Source organism: Maniola hyperantus, chromosome 3 (genome assembly GCF_902806685.2).
Source record: "Maniola hyperantus chromosome 3, iAphHyp1.2, whole genome shotgun sequence".
Classification (NCBI taxonomy): domain Eukaryota; kingdom Metazoa; phylum Arthropoda; class Insecta; order Lepidoptera; family Nymphalidae; genus Maniola; species Maniola hyperantus.
In genome coordinates, this window is record NC_048538.1 from 7,107,189 (window position 1) to 7,127,253 (window position 20,065).

General features: G+C 37.1%; 1 protein-coding gene across 3 annotated transcripts in view; it reads right to left on the reverse strand.

The window, feature by feature from the left end:
- Nucleotides 1-20,065, reverse strand: part of LOC117996716 (adenylate cyclase type 1-like) — a 119,399-nt gene that overhangs the window by 16,294 nt on the left and 83,040 nt on the right. The window contains exons 8-9 of one of the 3 annotated variants that reach the window (XM_069509581.1): nt 905-1,063; nt 153-297 (exon numbers count right to left, since the gene is read on the reverse strand). In XM_069509581.1, coding sequence (XP_069365682.1) covers nt 153-297; nt 905-1,063 — 304 coding nt within the window. Of the gene's footprint in view, nt 1-152; nt 298-430; nt 592-746; nt 1,064-20,065 lie in introns of those variants that run through there. The other 2 variants (XM_069509580.1, XM_034984849.2) reach the window with 2 other exon arrangements.

Consider the following 20,065-nt stretch of genomic DNA (forward strand, 5'->3'; position numbering starts at 1 on the left):
TTAATTTAATAAGGAAAACTATGGACGACATCAGAGTCGCAGGGAGCCGCTTGATTTAGGCGGTGCAACCACAACCGTGGCGTGTGGAAGTCCCTACAAGAGACCTATGTCCAGCAGTAGACGTCTATCAGTTGATGGTGAGGAAAACTTACTTTTCTCCGTCGAGGTGGTGGGATGATGAAATACGTCTGGATGGAGTGGTCCCGCAAGTAGGCGTTTCTGCTGGCGCCGTGCCCCGGCTCCACCTCGTAGGCGCCGCCAAGGCATTCCAGCGTCGCTTGCGTTATGTGTACGCGGCTGAAAAAATACATATATAAGATACAACTACAATACAAGGATGAAGGCTGTGTTTTTGAATGAAATGTTGAAATAGGCTGACAAACTTTCGTTAGTCGCGGGCAACAGCTAGTAGGCACATACTATTTCTTACCCTGGTTCGCCTCCAGCCTCCATGTTGTTGGCAAGCGTCACGTCGTTGGACCACACGTCGTACTGCCACTTGCGCAGCCCGAGCACGCCACACAGCACCCGCCCTGTGTGAATCTGGGACGAAGTCGCGGGCATCAGGTAGTACATAATATATGTTACCCTGGTTCGCCTCCAGCCTCCATGTTGTTGGCAAGCGTCACGTCGTTGGACCACACGTCGTACTGCCACTTGCGCAGCCCGAGCACGCCACACAGCACCCGCCCTGTGTGAATCTGGGACGAAGTCGCGGGCATCAGGTAGTACATAATATATGTTACCCCGGTTCGCCTCCAGCCTCCATGTTGTTGGCAAGCGTCACGTCGTTGGACCACACGTCGTACTGCCACTTGCGCAGCCCGAGCACGCCACACAGCACCCGCCCTGTGTGAATCTGGGACGAAGTCGCGGGCATCAGGTAGTACATAATATATGTTACCCCGGTTCGCCTCCAGCCTCCATGTTGTTGGCAAGCGTCACGTCGTTGGACCACACGTCGTACTGCCACTTGCGAAGCCCGAGCACGCCACACAGCACCCGCCCTGTGTGAATGCCCACGCGCATGTTCAGCTGAACGTCCGTCGCTTCTACTACGGACCTGCGAACAAAATAAATCAATGGGCTACTTGACTCATATCTAATTTCGTCCAATAAATCATTATTTATTATAGTATTTTGCTTAAGACAACGAAATATATCAATAACAATTATTAAAAACGCAGGATGGATATATAAATCCAATTTAAAAAAATACAGTTTTTATTTTTATTTCAAACGCAGAAAACGCTGTCAGCCATGATGTGACGTCATTAAATATGTAAACAAAGAAATGTCATCCCTATGTCACGCGGGGACTAACGTAGTATCCATATATATAAAATTTAGAGTCCTGACTAACTTATATATCAACGCACAGCCTAAACATCTAAACAGCTGGTCCTAGATACATGAAATTTGGTGGGTGTGTTCTTTGTAGGTAAAGACAAGGTATCCACTAGGAAAGGATTTTTTGAAATTCCACCCCTGAGTGGGTTAAATGGAGGTTTGAAATTTATGAAGTCCACGCGGGCGAAGTCACGAGCATAATAGTTTTTATATATTTCTAAAAACTCATAGTAAACGTAAAAAAATATCGTTTTCTCTTTATAAATTGAATAAGTTATTACAACAAAGTGATCTTTGCAAAAATAAATTTGGGTTGAAGTCGTTAGTCATATAGGATCCCTTTAAGCAAGTCTTCGCGTGTTACGTATATTTATTTCACTGCACTCTAATCCACAACTTTCCTGTGGTCTTTATCGATGCATTTTTTACATTCTCGGATGATACAATAACGAAAATTACTATATTTTTCATGTACACTAGTATAGAAGTCATGTTTATTAAACTTTGGGAGGTTATGCTGTTGTTTACAAATGCATGACGTCAGAGCACAGATAATCTATCGGCCAAACATGGCCGACAGTGTTTTCACCTGTCTAAGAAAAATATATTTTTAAATGAAAGTTTTACGGTTTTTAGGGCGCAAAAAAATATAGTGTTAATTTTTTTGATATAATAGCACAAATATTAACCATTTAAGACCAACTTTAAAAAAGTGTCAAGTAGCCTATTAGCTGTTAATATTTAACTGGGTAGACACGCGTAAAATAAAGAATCGGATAATGCGGCGGTAGTGGTTATGACGTCGGGAGGTTCAGAGTTCGATCCCGAGCAAGCACCTCTAACTTTTCGGAGCTAGTTGTGCATTTTAAGCGATTATATATCACTTGCTTTAACGTGAAGGTAAACAGAGTGAGGAAACCTGCATGACAGATTATTCCATAATGTTCTCAAATGTGTGTAAAGTCTGCCAATCCGCACTTGGCCAGCGTGGTAAACTATGGCCAACCATTTTATTCTGAGAGGAGACCCCCGAGGATATCGCCGGCTCAGATGTGGTTGGTCCACGATGGATTGATGGTGATCTCTTTGTTAGGCTAGAACATATGGAGAACAATACAAATCTTTAGTATTTGTTATCTAGTGATAACAAAGAATACTTGATTGATATCTAATTATAATAAATCATAATTTTTTTTTGTGTAAAAGTAACTATTGAGTTTCCTTACTGGTTATTTTTTATTCAGCATCGTTTGATATTGAAATAGAAATCCAGGTGAGGTAGGTACAGCAGTTACACACTTTACGACCTGCATGTTGAAAGAAACAGACAAGTGGAAGCTTTTAGCTTTACTAAAATAATCAAATTTTTATGTTATCCGGTATTTATTTTGCAGCTATCAAGTTGATAAAACAACTGTTACAGTTCTTGCAATTTACGAAGACGAGTGAACTTTTCTTGTGGTTACATCGTTTACATGGGCATTGCGTAAGTGAGCGTGAATGTCAGACCACTCAGTCGCAAGTAAACGCTTGTAAACGCACACATTTTGTACCTTGTTTATACCGATACGATTTAAAAACAAGCATGAGCCACTCATCTTCGTGAAATGCTAAAACTATAGGCGAATGTTCCTAAACTTGGCAACATAAAAACCCCTAACTGCAAATTCAAATTTCCATACAAAACCAGTTGTAATGGAGCTTAAAATCGCAATTTTGAGGGTTCCGTACCTCAAAAAGAAAAAGGAACCCTTATAGGATCACTTTGTTGTCTGTCTGTCTGTCAAGAAACCTATACAGGGTACTTCCCATTGACCTAGAATCATGAAATTTGGCAGGTAGGTAGATCTTATAGCTGACATTTGGGGAAAAATCTGAAAACCGTGAATTTAGGGTTAGATCACACACAAAAAATTAAATTGTGGTCATGAACTAATAATTAGTATTTTCAACTTTCGAAGTGAGTGACTATATCAAGTGGAGTATCGTATGAAAGATCTTCACCTGTACATTCTAAAACAGATTTTTATTTATTTTTATGCATCATAGTTTTTGAATTGTCGTGCAAAATGTCGAAAAAATTACGACTGTACTACGGAACTCTCATTGCGCAAGCCTGACTCGCACTTGGCCCGTTTTTTCCATATGGGGAGCTTGAAACAGAAATAATAAATTCAAACAATATAGACAGCTGTTGTGAAATCAAAATGAAACAAGCACAAACTTGAGAGTTCGACTACAGCGAGAAGCAGTGGCGTTCACAGGGTTTGAAGCCAGGGTAGGCATTAGTTAGGTAGGAACCTGTTTACTGGCAGGACATAATGAAAAATATGCATTGAGCTATTACAACTGGGGTAAGCAGTGCATTTATGCCTCTATGACCTGCACGCCACTGGCGAGAAGTATTAGGCTTTGTGAATACATATGGATCACTGAAGAGCGCTCAAAGAGAAGTTAAAATCAGTTAACGTAAGTTTGATAACTTCAGTAAACCGTTTTCCTAATTATGATTGACGATCATCATGATTATAAAAGTTTTTGCTGTTGATTACCTAGCCATCTTGAACAGATCATGCATTTAACAGCAGCTAATTTGCCTTATGATGATGCTACACTCTACTAATGATATTAACTTATGATCATATGAATAAATTAATTTACTATCACGAAGCGGCCTAGTGATTAAGCCTTTCCCTCCATTTGGGGGATCTCTCTAACCTCTACTCTCTCTCCTCATAATGCGTTAAACAATTTAATATCGCTTGCTTTAACAAACATCGCGAGGAAACTTGTATGCGTAAGAGTTCTCCATAATGTTTATAAAAAGGTGTATGAAGTCTGCCAAGCCGCACTTGGCCAGCAACGTGGACTAAGGTTTATTAATTCCTTCCTCTTTCTTCTACGTTCTTCTTATCCTGAGAAGGAGACCCGTCCTCGGTACTGAGCTGACGATGGGTTGGGTTTATAAGGTCATATAGTAAGGGTACTTTTAAAGGGATTGAGATTCCAAAAATTATGAAAAGATTATTTACTTTTCATAATCATTTAATGGCAGACGAGAAAGTTTCTTTATATTTTCTTTCAAAGCATTCTAAAACTTCCTTCACAATGACAACGTTTTATAAATATAGGAGAAAGAAGAATCTTATAAAGCGACGCAGCTCTTTTAAAAGCCGGTGCGAAATAAAAATGAATGCAAATTATAATTTAAAAAGACCAATATTTCTTCATCACTGTTGTCCAAAGGATGGGAGGATGGGAATGAATTACAAAACATTGGGGCCAATTCTCTTGTACACAATCTCTAAACTAAACTAAATTAACAGGTCTAAATCTAGTGCTATCCTTTTCCGCAAGCAACATCATGAAAGCAACACCTTTTTAGACATTCTTTCTTCCCTCTGCGTTGGGCTTTTTAGCCTTTAATTTACCAGAAGACTATTATAACAAGAAAAATATTTTTGGCAAAGTGTTATACACCTGACTTAATTTAAATACATAAATACCACTCGGCCCCAATCTTTCGGTAAATTTTCAATGTTAGACGTTAAATCTTAAAGTTAGATCTTAAAAATTGGAAAAAAATTACAGAGATTTAGCTTGCATCCTGGAGACATACTGTATATATATCTTTATCTCGCGAAATCAAAGAAACCATAAAAGGATTTTAAAAAAAATATTTAGATTAAAAAAAACCAAATCCATGCGGATAAAGCGACGGGCAACAACGGGTAAGTTATTATAAGTATAGTACCTAATGGTGTCATCAAAAAACAATGTTATACGTTCAAAATATGAAAAAATAATCTTCCTAACAACGTAACACTGAAGGTAATCAAATCACAATCACCCACCATAGCAAATTGAACAGCGGGGCGATTGTCTACAACCTGCATCAATCATTATTACAATCTCAATTGTTCTGATTGGCTGAATTGAAATTTTGAATGATTGGAAATTTGCGATTCTTGTTGCAACAATGAGCAACAATGCATTGTGGCCAATAGCGAGCGAGCATAAACCAATCAGAGGTGATTGCGATCGTGACATTGTAGCTGTCAAACAACCGCGGTAGGGCCACTGGTGTTTTTAATCAACTTGGGTAACCATTATGTCGGTAACGGAAAGGAGTAGCTAGTGCATTTTTGTATACAGGGTGGAAGAAAATTATGGGCCCTCCAGGCGAACTACCTTAAATCCTTAAGTTAGACCAATTTACTTTTTTTTTATTCATATTAGGTAAACGCTTGGCCGCAATCACACCTGATGGAAAGTGGCCTAAGATGGGACGCGTTTACCTAGAAGATACCTATTCACTCTTGTTTTAAATATACCCGGGTTGTAATTGGTAGGAAACAAATATCGTGGCAGAGTATTCCAAACTTTAGAATTCAAAAAATTAACACTCTATATTTTATTCCACTAGTCGATACAGTCAATGTTAAAGATAAAATTTCTCTAAGAAACATTAGGTCTTACACTCGTTTGTCGCACAAGATATCCATAAAATTGCACATAGTAAAATTCATATTGAATTTACGGCATCATCTCAGTATTTTTCAAGAAGGCAGAAGAAGAATCTTTCTATATATTGCACGAGTGTATAAGTAGATCACACATCCAAGATTCTCGCAAATTAAATTGGTAAATTTAATTTGCGAGAGCCCCCATCTCCATCGAATATTTTACCCAAAAAAATTATATGAAGTAAACAGGCCTGGAAAGGCACAAACCGCGTCAGTAGCAAATAGCACAGGTCCCCGTTTCTAACGTCATCCGGATGTGGACTTACGCCACGGTCTTGGTGGCGTAACGGACTAGTCAAGTCCAACCAAACCATGCATCCCTAAGCTGTGCTACAAGCGTCACAGAAGATGCCCTTAGGGAGACTGCACATCCAATCTCTTCGAGCCCTAGGGCTCGCTTCCAGGTTGAGCTTCGCACTCGCGTTTTCCTCAGCGCTGCTTTAGCGATCCGAAACAAAAAAACGCTATGCACATTGCACAGCTAGCACAAAACCGTGTTTTCAAATTTTACCAGCAGTGTCGCCCTCGCGCATCGCCTTCACCACGCGGTTTGTCTGTCAAGCCTTAAGGTTGCGTGTAGGTTAATTGGTACAACACCTAGTTTTAAACAGCCAGAGGCTTATTATTATAATGTACTCATATTCGAGGACTCCGATCCACAACTTTTTGTTATTACATTGCCATCCCTTAAATAAATGTAGGTAAAATAAATCCGCAAAAATAAGAGGTCGAAAATTTGTGTTACGTTAAATCTAAATTAGAAACTGTAGATGTGGAAATCAATTAAAATTTCAGCTGGGTATTAAAGGAGCAGGAAAATGAGAAGTTAATCCGTAAGCATACCTACTTTACAAACCTATGTAATACATTGAAAATGTTACAGTATCTAATTACCTATCCTGTACAAATCATGCCCGTGTGACAGTGTGCCAAGAATAATGGCTGCACTTCAACGCTGGACAATCAAGCTGATCCTTTGAATTGCTTTGCATTTATAGGACGCGATTATCATACATTTTTTGAATCATTATCTTGTTATAGAAGTATCAGGTGCTAGAAATAGTTATGCAAAGGTAGGCTTGCCATACCTTAAATAAAAAACTAAAAAAGCGTTATTTCTTATACGATGGTACGGAACCGTTCGTATGCAAATCCGACTCGCCTTTTTAATTTCTATTAATGTACACGGCGGTCATTTTGAAATTATTATATTAGTAGGTATTTGCTGTTACAGCGGCAATAAAAAAACACACTGTGAAAATTTCAACTCGACCTATTACGGTTCATGAGATACAGCCCGCTGACATACAGATAGACAGACAGGCAGACAGATAGACGGACAGCGGAGGCTTAGTAATAGAGTCCCGGTACAAAATCTTAATGAAAATTGAACCGATACACTTAACTGCCAATCATTATCCGTAGCCAGGTAAGAACTAAGAAGGTAGGTATTACCTACATTCAGAACAAGACAACGTACCTAGTATATACCAGTATATTCCGAGGATACCATGTCATGTATCAATAGAGGAGTTAACCCGCCCCCGGCACGACATAACACTGGTGAACTCGTCACGAAAGAACGTCTATTAGGCTCTCGTTTGAGCCCTTTGTACAAGTTAATGGAGGCAAATTGCTCTAATACCTACAACGATTTACTCCACGTAATAATATATTGTGAGAATTGCGAGCATGTTAATCCCGAGAAGTATAGAGCTTACCTATTAACATAACATTATCTATCTAATAATACCTACAAACTTCATTCAACTTTTTACTCAATATTTACAGTCGCTTATCACTGGGGCCGATTCTCTAGTACACAATCTCTAAACTAAACTAAATTAACAGGTTTAAATCTAGTGCTTTCCTTTTCCGCAAGCAACACTATGAAAGGGATAGCAATAGATTTAGACGTGATATTTTAGTTTAGTTTAGAGATTGTGTACAAAGGAATTAGCCACATTGGCTGACTAAAATACATAATTTAACTTTGTCTATTTATCTTTTTAGCGGTGATAGCCTAGTGCTAAGACATCGATCCCGGGCACGCACTTTTAACTTTTCGGAGTTATGTACGTTTTAAGCAATAAAATATCATTTGCTTTAACGGTGAATGAAAACATCGCGACTAAACCTGCGCGCCCGAGAGTTCTCCATGATGTTCTCAAAGATGTGTAAAATCTGCCAACCCGTACTTTGGCCAGCGTGGTGGACTATGGGCTAAACGTTTCTCATTCTGAGAGGAGAGACTTGCTTAATAGCGAGCCAAACGCGGCGGCGCGGCGAGGGGTTGAGTCGATTCTTAGCAAATGAGTGCGTCTACGTCATAAAGTAACCACAGTACAGCTGTCGAACGCTGAGGGGACGGATAAAATAACCCTCGACATGCTCTTGATGACACTTCCTCAAAGCTTAGAAACTGTAAAAGGAATCATCAACACTTCAATAGTAACATCTGTTTTCCCAAGTGTATGGAAGGTTGCTTTAGTCCGTCCTCTTCCTAAAATTCCCGATCCTGTCTCGCCAAAGGATCTTAGGCCAATTAGCATTTTGTCGTGTTTTTCTAAAATATTAGAAAAAACTGTATATTCACAAGTGTCAGCCTATCTTGAAAAAAATCAGATATTGCCTGAATATCAGTCCGGATTTAGGGCAGGTCGTGGTACCGTGACAGCACTTTTGGATGTTACGGATAACATACTAACAGCGCAGGATTCTGGGATGTGTACATTGCTGGTACTCCTCGATTTTTCTCGAGCTTTTGACAGCATCAATATTGCACTATTGTTATCTAAACTATCTTATTACGGATTTCGTATTGATGCTGTCAAATGGTTCGATAGCTACCTTTCTAACCGGACACAATTCGTAGAGATAGTACATGAGGATGGCAGAAAGTGCAGCTCAGCGATCGCCCCTGTTCCTAGGGGTGTTCCGCAGGGTTCTGTGTTAGGTCCGCTTCTTTTCATTCTATACAGTGCTGATATCATCCAGCAAATTAAAAGTTGTAAATATCACATATATGCAGATGACTTGCAGCTATATTATGCATTTAAACCAGAGGAGTTCCAAACTGCAGTAAATCTAATCAACGATGACCTTAATCGCATTGCGGAATGGTCAGATTCTAACTCACTTGTCCTTAATCCCGTAAAGTCTAAGTTTATATTGTTTGGAACTAAGAAACAGCGAGATAAAATCGACGTCAGTAGTGCTAATATAAATATAAGAGGTGAAGCTTTGGAGAGAGTTTTTCAGGCGCGTAATTTGGGCCTGCTTATGGACTCAGACCTGAGATTTGAAAATCATATAGCCGAGAGAGTTCGCAATTGCTTCTATCGACTGAAGATACTTTACAAAGTTCGTAACTATCTTTCTCAAGAACTGCGTATCCAGTTGGTAGAGGCTCTGGTGCTTTCAAAGCTGAACTATGCAGACACTATATATGGGCCACGGTTGTTATGCAGAACAAAACGTCTCGTTCAACGTGTGCAGAACGCATGTGCACGTTTCAGTTTTGAGGTTCCTCCGCGCAGTCATATTACCCCTTTTCTGAACAATCATAAGTTGTTGAAGATGAGATCAAGGAGGAAGTTACATCTTGCTGGTTTACTTTTTGGTGTGGTTAAACTGAGTAAGCCCACGTACCTAGCCGATAAACTTCATTGGGTAGGCGATGGTGAATCTGACCGTTTGCGAAGCTGTCGCCATCAACTTCGTATTCCATTCCATCGCACTGCCGCATTTAGAGGTTCATTTACGTACTCCGCCACTAAATGTTGGAATAATATCCCCCCTCCAATAAGGAATTTAAAAAGTAAATTTTCATTCAACTAAATTGAAAAAATTCCTTTTGGATAAACAGGTAGAATTTCAGGATCATGTGGCGGAGTACTCCTTTTTGTAACAAGATTTAGGTTACATCATAGCCATACCTTATACATGTGCATAGATGTGTCCAATTATATATATATATATATATATATATAATTATTATATATATATATATATATATATAATTATATATATAATATTATATAATTATATATATTATATTATATAATTATATATATATATATATATATATATTATGTATAATATGTGTGAATTTGTATATATTATTAACATATAAAATAGATAGATTAGATAAGTACAATTGAAATAATTCCGTGGCGCCACCCGAATCAGGGTTCCTACTGAAAACCAGCGCTGTATGTTTTTGTACTTGTGCAAGACATATGGCATTTATGCTGAGTAGGGACCTTTTTTTTCGGGTTGTGCCACACATGACATGGTTTATTCCGGCGCTTCTTCTACTTGAGGTCTTTTGACTTTACTACTCAAGTATAAGAGGCGCCGGGATAACCTAACCTAATAATGGTAATGTGTGGTACAGCCTTAAAAAATAAACGTTTTTCTTTCTTTCTTTCTGTTTAGGCTGTAGTTAGGTAGAGAAGCACTCGCCGATAATATAGTTTTTATAACAAATATCAACACATACTTAACATGCCTTAATCCTATAGAGTTATGATACTAGGTACCACATCACTGCTTAATCCCATTACATACTGACACTTCTGGCTGTTGCCAAATTGCCGACTTTGATGCTGAATAAATCAAACTGAGATGTGAACTTAATTACCACCTTTACATCATGTTTACACCTTAGAAAATATATTTTATTCCAATTTATATGGTCGACATGAAGAGAAAACTATAGCAGGGCAGCCTAGATTTACGGTTTTAACTCGCAGCATTATATCTTCACGCTTGAGTTGTTAAACGCCCTCATAAAAGCTATTTTCGTTCTTTCGAGTTATTACCACTTTAAATCACACAAAAGATTGTACGTCTGAAAGTTCTTCAATACGTCGATTCAGTGTCGAAAAATAGGTGAGTCTATTGTAATAACATGAAATGATTTTGTATATTGAAATGTGATGGTTTTCCGATTTAAGAGCCAGATGTAAAAGGTAGTAAAAATAATATATAGTACTTTTGTAGTCCCATTGTTCTGGGTTTATATAAACCAAATTAAAGCGTTCCTAATCGCGAAAACGTTTTATCGGATCGTCACGCTATTTTAGCAAATAATAAACAACGTCACAAACCATGTTTACACAATTTTGTATAAAGCGGCAAAAGAGCAGACACAGAGATACACCATAGAATTTTAATCAAGGTGATAGAAATCTGCTGTGTTTAATTAATACCAAAGCAGCGTGTGATAAATTTTTACCACTCGTCGATTCGTTCGTTGTCTATTTTTAACCGACTTCAAAAAAAGGAGGAGGTTCTCAATTCGTCGGAATTTTTTTTTTTTTTTTTTTTTTTTCTTTTTTTTTTTTTTTTTTATGTATGTTCCCCGATTACTCGAAAACGCCTGGACCGATTTTGAAAATTCTTTTTTTGTTTGAAAGGGTATACTTCAAAGTTGGTCCCATTTCAATTTGGTGAAGATCTGATGAACATCTTCGAAGATAGATACTGGAACTCCTCAACGGATAAGAGTAAATTGCTCGCGATCAGTGTAATAGCTTAGTAAACAGTAGATTTTTAACCAGTCATAGCATAATTCCATGGAGCCACTAAAAATTGTGAAATAAAATTTTTTTACAAAAAAAATAAAAACCGACTTCGTTACACAAACACTAAAAATTTAAAAATAATTTAATTTATTACCGAATATATTATGTATACAAGAGTTAATATAGTTCCATAATAATATTTTTTGGGGTCGGTGCCAATGAGGTGCCATTGTGGAGTCCCATAAAAATATGAAGTCTAGACGATTCGCGCAGCTAAAGCTAATTGGCACCGGAACCAAAAAGTATTATTATGGAACTATATTAACTCTTGTATACATAATATATTCGGTAATAAATTAAATTATTTTTCAATTTTTAGTGTTTGTGTAACGAAGTCGGTTTTTATTTTTTTTGTAATTTTTTTTTTATTATTTCTATTATATTCTATTCACTCACTCATACAAAATGAAATAATATGAAATCATAATCTTTTAATTATATTTTTAATTTAATTTAAAGCTAATATAAAAATGTAATGCTCGCATTTGCGTCTGTTTTATCAATAACGCGCACTGATGTTTTACTAGTCATGCTAGTGTGCGGCGACAAGCTCATGGTCCTGTACTACTTTTATACATATTCCGTGGATTAAAAATAATAAACACCGCTGAAATGAGGTGGATGAATTACCAGCAAGCACGTACCAATGAAAATAAATATCGTACGTACAGTTGAGTATACAAATAAAAAGACACGAAACATCATGTGTGTATATTTTTCTTAATTCTTTATCGTGTAAAAAGTAGTAAAACTGAAATTCCACTACATCTAAAACTAAAATACTCTTAGAAAAAGACATGTTTTCTGTAAGTGATCAAAGTTAATTCAGAAACATTTTTGTCTCTTATTTTAATTCCTTGTGTTTCGGAAATCTAGTGTATTATAGTATTATAATAACTTAGGCTCAAGGCACTCCGACATAGTGGAGTGGCAGCGAGGCACAGATACAGACTGTGTTTTATCAACTAAAAAGAGCTAAGCGACGCTCAGATGTGAATGCTTGAAGCCTTGAATAAGCCATCGATAATAATAATATGGTAGGCCTATTCCTGTACGTTTCCGCTTTGATCATCTAGTTTTCCGTGAAAAAGGAACTTTTCTTAGGTTGTGTAGTATGTACTGTCTTGCACTGTCATTGCAAAGTGAATCATTATCAATAGACACGCATTTCTGTCTGTGTACGTCAGCTTGACTCTATTTTTAAATACAATTTCATTTCATGAGCGTTAGTATGTAGGCCAGAGTGTTAATTGAAGCTTGTCGGCTAAATTAATAACAACATGTATAATTATTGAGGCGATTAAGAAAATTTAGGAATAATAACGATCCTGATAGAATTAAAAAAAACCGTGAGATGTCGTAGAATAATCAACACAAAAGAAGCTTCTTCTTAAATGCATCGTCATTATCTCCATCGCCGGGTCACTATTACGTACGAGTCACCTCTCAGAACGAAAGTGTGGTGATGAAGGAAGAATGTTAGAATGAGAAAGTTTTTAAGCATAGTAGAATATAAGGTCTTGCATTCTCTCCCGCTAATTCATATGCAATAATAGTAATACGCGCTGCCCAGCCAAAACAAGGTGAATTTCACCGCAACGTTTGTTAGTTTTACTTTTTGCTAGAGGTCCCCATTCCGAACGTCCATTAAGAAGCTTCAAACATCGGTTCAAATATAACATTTTTCTGTCACGCCTGTAGCACAGCCAATGCGAAACCCTATTAGAGTTACAGGTAAGGTTCCGCCATGACTTGTATGGAACAAAAGCAATCAGATGCGGAACTGCCTGTTTCTAACGGAGAGATTTGAATATGAGTTCATCTGGTAATTTTAGCAAAGTAGGTACCTCAAATCCCTAATACATCTCCACAATAAGATTTTAAATTAGAAGAATAATAACTATCGTTAGTAATAAATCAAATAGCAGTAAGGAGGTAATAAAACCTAGTGTACACACGTCAGAATAGAAAACGCAGTAACAGTCGTAATTTGTAGGATATTATTACTCGTAATTCCTCACCCGCTGGCGCACTCTATAGTTACGAGTTACGACTTCTGTACTGTTATTAACATAAATTTTATCCAGCAGTAAATTGTACTATAGTTAATATCGCTCTGCATTTTACTCACTGGCAGGAAAATTTGAACAGTTAAGTTAAGTAAGAAGAGGTTATGTTAAGTAAATAAAGGAATTTTGAGATCGATAAATCGAAAACGAGTTGATGTCTTCGAGATATCCATACGAGAAATATGTATGCCCGTTCATATTATATGGCGTATAAAATTCGTGCTCGGTGAGAGTAGGATAGAACATGCAAAACTTATACAAGAGTAGAAGAGATAGCACTCTACATTCCTATGTAACTTATCTACTTCTTTTATACATGTGTATCACTGTTTAAACTCAACAAACCTCAAATAGATGAGAAAGAGCCAAAATCCTAAATTTTAGGATGTTTAATTTCTTGTTATCATTCCTTGACTGTTACCAAAAGTTTTGGGAGCAGTAAAGCTATCAGTTTGGTTTAAAACCGATATATTTAAATCAATGTTTAAAGCTAAAAAGTTATATATTTTGGTTTAGGTACCAAGAGGTACAAAAGGTGCAAAGGTGTTTGGCAGGACTTTGGTCTATTAAAGTGGCTTAACATTTTATAACCGATTTATCAGACGTGGTTGTGGTTTAAACGGTAATGTTTACAGGCTATCGAAACTTTTACGACAATTTAATGTGTAGATACGTCGTATCTTCTCTCCGCAAATTGTTTACAAAGGAATACAAATTTACGAATTTTACTAAACCCTATTTGGATATGGTATCACACAATGCATAAAAATTAACTTTTGACTACAGTTACTGACATTAATTTAAGGTCCAGTTGCATGACAGGCAGTTAATGCTACGCTACGGTAACCGTTAAACTTTGACCACCAAAAAAACCATAACTATAAATAATAAAATATTGTCTCATGTCTGTGGGAGGATATGGTATTCTTGGATTGAAGAAAATTGCTTTGATTTAATTAAATATGTCTTATATCAAGAAATCCTGTATCCTTTATTTGTGTAGTATTATGCGAAGATTTTAAATATCAGTCTTAATTATGTCATCAATGTCGTAAGCAAAGAATATTATCATAAAACTTATTTTAGATAGGTAATATAGCTCATATTACAGGTTCATAGGAAGTGATAGGCAATATATCATTTTAATGTGACACCAGGAAGAAGATGAATACGGAAGGAGTTGGGGGCACAAGCGCACGTAATACGTGAAAATTGTAGCGTGCGAAAGGTACTAAGTGCCCCTTTGTTAAGAACTTTTCTTTACATTGATCATTCGTTACGTTTCGTATAAATTGCGTTTATTGCACGAGTATGCTGAATAGAAGGGCGAGCGGGAATTTTTTATTAATGTAAATTGAACATGGGTAGGTAGGTACTCATATTTCCTTGCTAAATTAATTCGGCAAATAAATGTAACTTTTTTTATATAAATTGCGAGAAAATGAGCCAGTGGATCACCTGATGTTACCTGATTACCGCCGCCCATAAACACACCATTTGCAGCACCAGACGAACCGCCAACACATTTCCGGTTTTCAGGAAATTGTTGATCCGCCCCTTAAATAACCCCATGTTGAAATCCACTAAGTAGTATCCGTTATTGCAGTAGTAAAGTAGTGACTGGGAATTAGTGAGGATGCCGGATACGTAGCGACTAGCGAGCGATGTATATGAATTGCTAAACGGGATTTTTAACTGACCTTAAACCTTACTGACGAGGTCGTGGACATCATCTATTTAGTACAAATATAATTTGGACCTGGAAACGAATATACAATGGAAGCTAGTTTTAATCCCGGAAAGTAAGAGTTTTATTTTCCGAGATCCCACGGGATTTTACAAAACCGAAACTTAAGCGGACGAAATCGCAGGCATTATCTGGTAAAAAAATATAATATCTCCAAGCTGAATTTAAAAAAAAATACGACTATCACAAAATAACCCGCTTGTTCTCATTGTCAAGTAGGTAGGTACCTGTGAAATCACCTGCTAGTTGGCACCTGCTGCAAGATATTCTGGTCTTGAGGTTTGCGGTTAGCGGTTGCTTGAGCATTGCCGCAGGCCCTGACAATGAGGCACCGTTATGACAATAGTAGATAATTCCCGCGACTACATCCGCGTGGATACCTAGAGGTTTTTGAAAATCCCGCAGATTAATAAGCGCGGAAGAAACATAGGACATAATACATACAAATGAAAGATCGAACAGAGTAGTTACACATTACTATCGAACCTAAACAAATTAAAATGCCTATAACCTATGTAGGCTTATTTATGTCTTAGGTACGGTACGGCTTACGTAATACATACCTAGTACCTACCTCGCGTAGGCTTCCATTGCTCAAATATCTAATCTATTGTATTCCTGTAGAAGCTTTACTATAATTCTGATACATCATACATATCATTGAATGAAATTGTCAAGCAAATAAACTCCAATAAAAGTATGTACGTATATTATTAAGATCTACACAATATAGTCCAGCAGCCGCCAAGGGATTTTTTTTCTGATTAATAACAGGCTGGATTTTCGTGAGTAGATTCCGTTTGACAAGACGCCCAAGTTTTGCTCCGTGAAAATTCTGGATAGAGGTAGCTATTGTACTGCGCAGGTGCTTAACTTGTCGAGTGGAGTGTTGAAATTGTCTGAATAACAGTAAGTATTTTTTTGAACATTGAGATAATTGGATAATAAATTTGGAAAAACAATTGTCCTACAAAATAGATGGTCCTTCACTTCGAATATGTCACAATAACGAGGTCATAAAATTATGAATAACCAGCTGATTTTTTGTATGCAGCGTAGTAAATATTTGTAAAATGAAATGGCTATATAGTCCTACAAATTTAGTGGCACGTTTTCCCAGTCCTACGCTTAGAAGTTATCCATTTTACGGTAGCAATGTTTTCATTAATAACTGTAGGACAAAGATAACACGCGTTAAGTTAGTGCATTCTTTGCCTAAATCAAACAGTGTCATACAGGATTTTTAAAAGCTTAAATCCACGCGGACGAAGTCGCGAGCTTAGCTAGTTATTATTATAGATTGAAAAATGCTTTTGACAACTCAACCATTACGGGATTGGTCATTGTAGAATAATCATAGTTTCTAACAATAGCTACCTATTAACGGTGAAAGCCTATTATGATATACAGCTCGTCTAGCAAATTATAACGGACAGGTTACTTACACGTGTAAGGTTTCTAGCTTTATACATTTATTGAGACATGAAATTAAATTAAATTTAATAATAATAATACGGTATTTTACACCAAGCGAGACAAATCTAAAAATTGTGTGAACAAGATAATATTAGCAATAAGCAATCGAATGTTAATTTCAGTTTATAATATTAAGTATACAATGATATTCATAATTCATTTTTAATATACTTTTTTATGTACCCAGTGACACTCGCGCCGTAAAGATGAATCTAATGACGTATCATTTATCAAAACAGTTTCAAACATAGTTGTATATATTTTCATACTCTTTACGTCTTTCGAAGCCTTTTATTTTGATACCACACTCGAAGGTTTTGAAAAAAATATTATTTTTCGGGCCGCACATTAAAGCGCATAAAATCCGCTTTTATAACAATTTTAGCTTCGTAATGACACTCGCGCCATCAAGACGAATCTAATGACGTTTCATTTATCAAAACCGGTTGAGCAGTTCAGCAGTTACAAGCGGACATATGAACGGACATTCATACATACAGGTCAAACACATAACCCTCCTTTGGGCTTCACCGCAGTCGGGTAAATATCTAAAGATTTATTGCTATAAAGCCGTAGATGGAGGAAAAAGCAAAGTATTCAAAAATAATTGACGGCGATTTAAATAGACAATGCAACGCGTTATGAAACATGAATCACTTTATTAGAAGACAAACTCATGTTATTAGTACCGTCTCCGCTACCGATATTGAGGACCTATGACCCTGAACCACCGGCGGCAGACGTAGCCCTGACAAAGAACCTGTCGAGACTCCTTTCATAAGGCCGATAAGCTATCAGGACATACGTGATGTCTTTTATAATGACTTGATATGAATGAAATAATTATGATTCATTACTGTCTACTATGGTTAATGGAAATAGCTAACAATAACGTACTTATGCGGGAGGTATCTGATATTATTATTAGTTTTAATTAGGAGCTTAAAGTCTAGTGCTAGATTATTTTTCAGAGTTCAATAATAGCATAGCACGCTAGGTGATGCCCGCGACTTAGGTTTAGATTTAGGTTTTTAAAAATCCCGTGGGGACTCTTTTGATTTTCTGGGATCAAAAGTAGCCTAGATGTCCTACCCCGCGATGCAAGCTATCTCTGTACCAAATTTCATCCAAATCGGTTTTTTTTTTAATTCATTATAGGTGTACGCTTGACCACAATCACACCTGATGGGAAGTGATGATGTGGCCTAAGATGGGAAGTGATGATGTGGCCTAAGATGGACGCGTTTACCTAGAAGATGCCTATTTACTCTTGTTTTAAAGATACCCGGGTTGTAATTGGTAGGAAACACATATCGGTTAATCGGATGGGCCGTGAAAAGCTAGCAGACAGGCAGACAGACATACAGACAGTCTTTCACATTTATTTATTAGTACGGCTATGGTTTAAGGCTAAAAATTATGTTATAGGATTTAAAATAAACAAATCGAAAATCAAATAAATCTGCTAATATTAATGAAATGATCTGAAGCACGTTCGGTTTTATTACGTACGTACCTCAACTTTTTCGTAAAAAATAATAACCGATAAACAATTCCTTGTATCTTTTTAAAAAACAAGTTTAAAGTAGGAAGTATCAGGTATAAAATCTCTTTGATATCCATACTACCACATATCAGTCGGTCTACTGTAACCTGAAACCTACTCGGCCGGTTTCGACTCCCCGAGTGACCCAGAAAATACTGATCCGCTATATTATTTATAGGGCGGGATCGAGGGAAAACATTCACGGAACGTTGTTTTCCTCCCCAATGAAGCAAATTTCATGTTCAACCTACCCGTTTTATTATTGGTAATTAATTGCTTTATTCAATTAGTGAACAGTTTAAGTAATAAACTCATTACAGGGATCGAAACGTTTTAAAACAATATTCGAGAAAGTCAATAAATCAAGTCAATTTCCCAAAAATATTTATATTTGTACTCGCATTTGGTCTTTTCATTCTCTCTGTGCCTCGTGAGAGCATGTGAAGTCGTCGAAGGGAATATCTATGTGAAAGGATCTGGGAACAGCGCATTATTATCCCAAGAGAACTCCTACTATACTTACATATTATGTGATTAATGCAAAGATTCATGACCCTAAGCAATGGAATACGACACACAGAAAGAACGCACTCACGTTATCATACTCGTAAAATGATCAAATTAGAGCCCTAAAGGCATAAAACCAATTCTTTTATTGAGAGGGGCCATTGACATTGATCGCTCAAAATAAACAAATTCTATGAACATGGACATAAACGATTACGATTTTATCTCGACTGACTGGACTTGTGACGGACAGACAGACAAGTGCACAGAGTACGGACACAGAGTAAGGATGTGATATTACATACAGAGGTTCAACGAAGCCATCTAGACAGCAATTGTGCGGTAAGTGCGAGAGAAAGGGTCTACCCGAACTAGCCCTGTAGTTAGGGCCCTATGTCACAGTTTACGACAGTTTGGGAACTTCTAACAAAACTTCGAGGCTTCGACGTCACTGACAGGCGTCAAATGTTAGTACACTTGATGCAGGTAGTCGGTCATGGTCACCATAGTCTAATATTTGACATAGCGTCGATTCACGAACAAACCGAGAGTTCCCTCACTCTAGTTCACTCTGCCTATGTTAAAGAGTCGTCGCGTGATTGTCATTTACCACAAGATCAAAGGTGTCGGACTACTATGTCTCTCTTTATACTGAGGTCCGGACGCCGTTGCGTCAGCTGCCAGGCTGCCGCCCGAGATAAGCGTGGCGGAGAGAAACAAACAGCGGATTACATAATGTACATGCTCCATTGGAATTGATGAATTGTTAAAGACCCTGTTTCGTTTTGGCATTTGATCGAAATGTTGCCTATTTAATAATCCAGTATGAAAGAATAAAATAAATTCATTTATCAGTACAAGTTAACCACCAAAATAGTAACAGTTCTTTGTATAAAAGGCTCATAACCTAATGATAGTAGTAAGTATAACGTGGAGGAAAAAAGTAATATCTAAGGAACCCTTCGCAAGACTACTAAAATTAGTCCTCAAAGAACCTTGCATAATATGGTAGGCAACTAGGCACTGTACTGTTACAGTACTGTCGTCAAGACCGTCAACTACAAAAATATCGTTTTTTTTTTTAATGAAAATATGTATATATCGTGATTATGTTAAATGCGAAGAATGAATAAAGAATGCGAGTTTTGGCTATTATTGATTTTCTTGCAACAGTAAGTAGATACAGTACAGTTAGTACAAGATTGAACAAGGCATTTATCGTTAATGGTTTCGTTTGCTCCTCACTATCAATG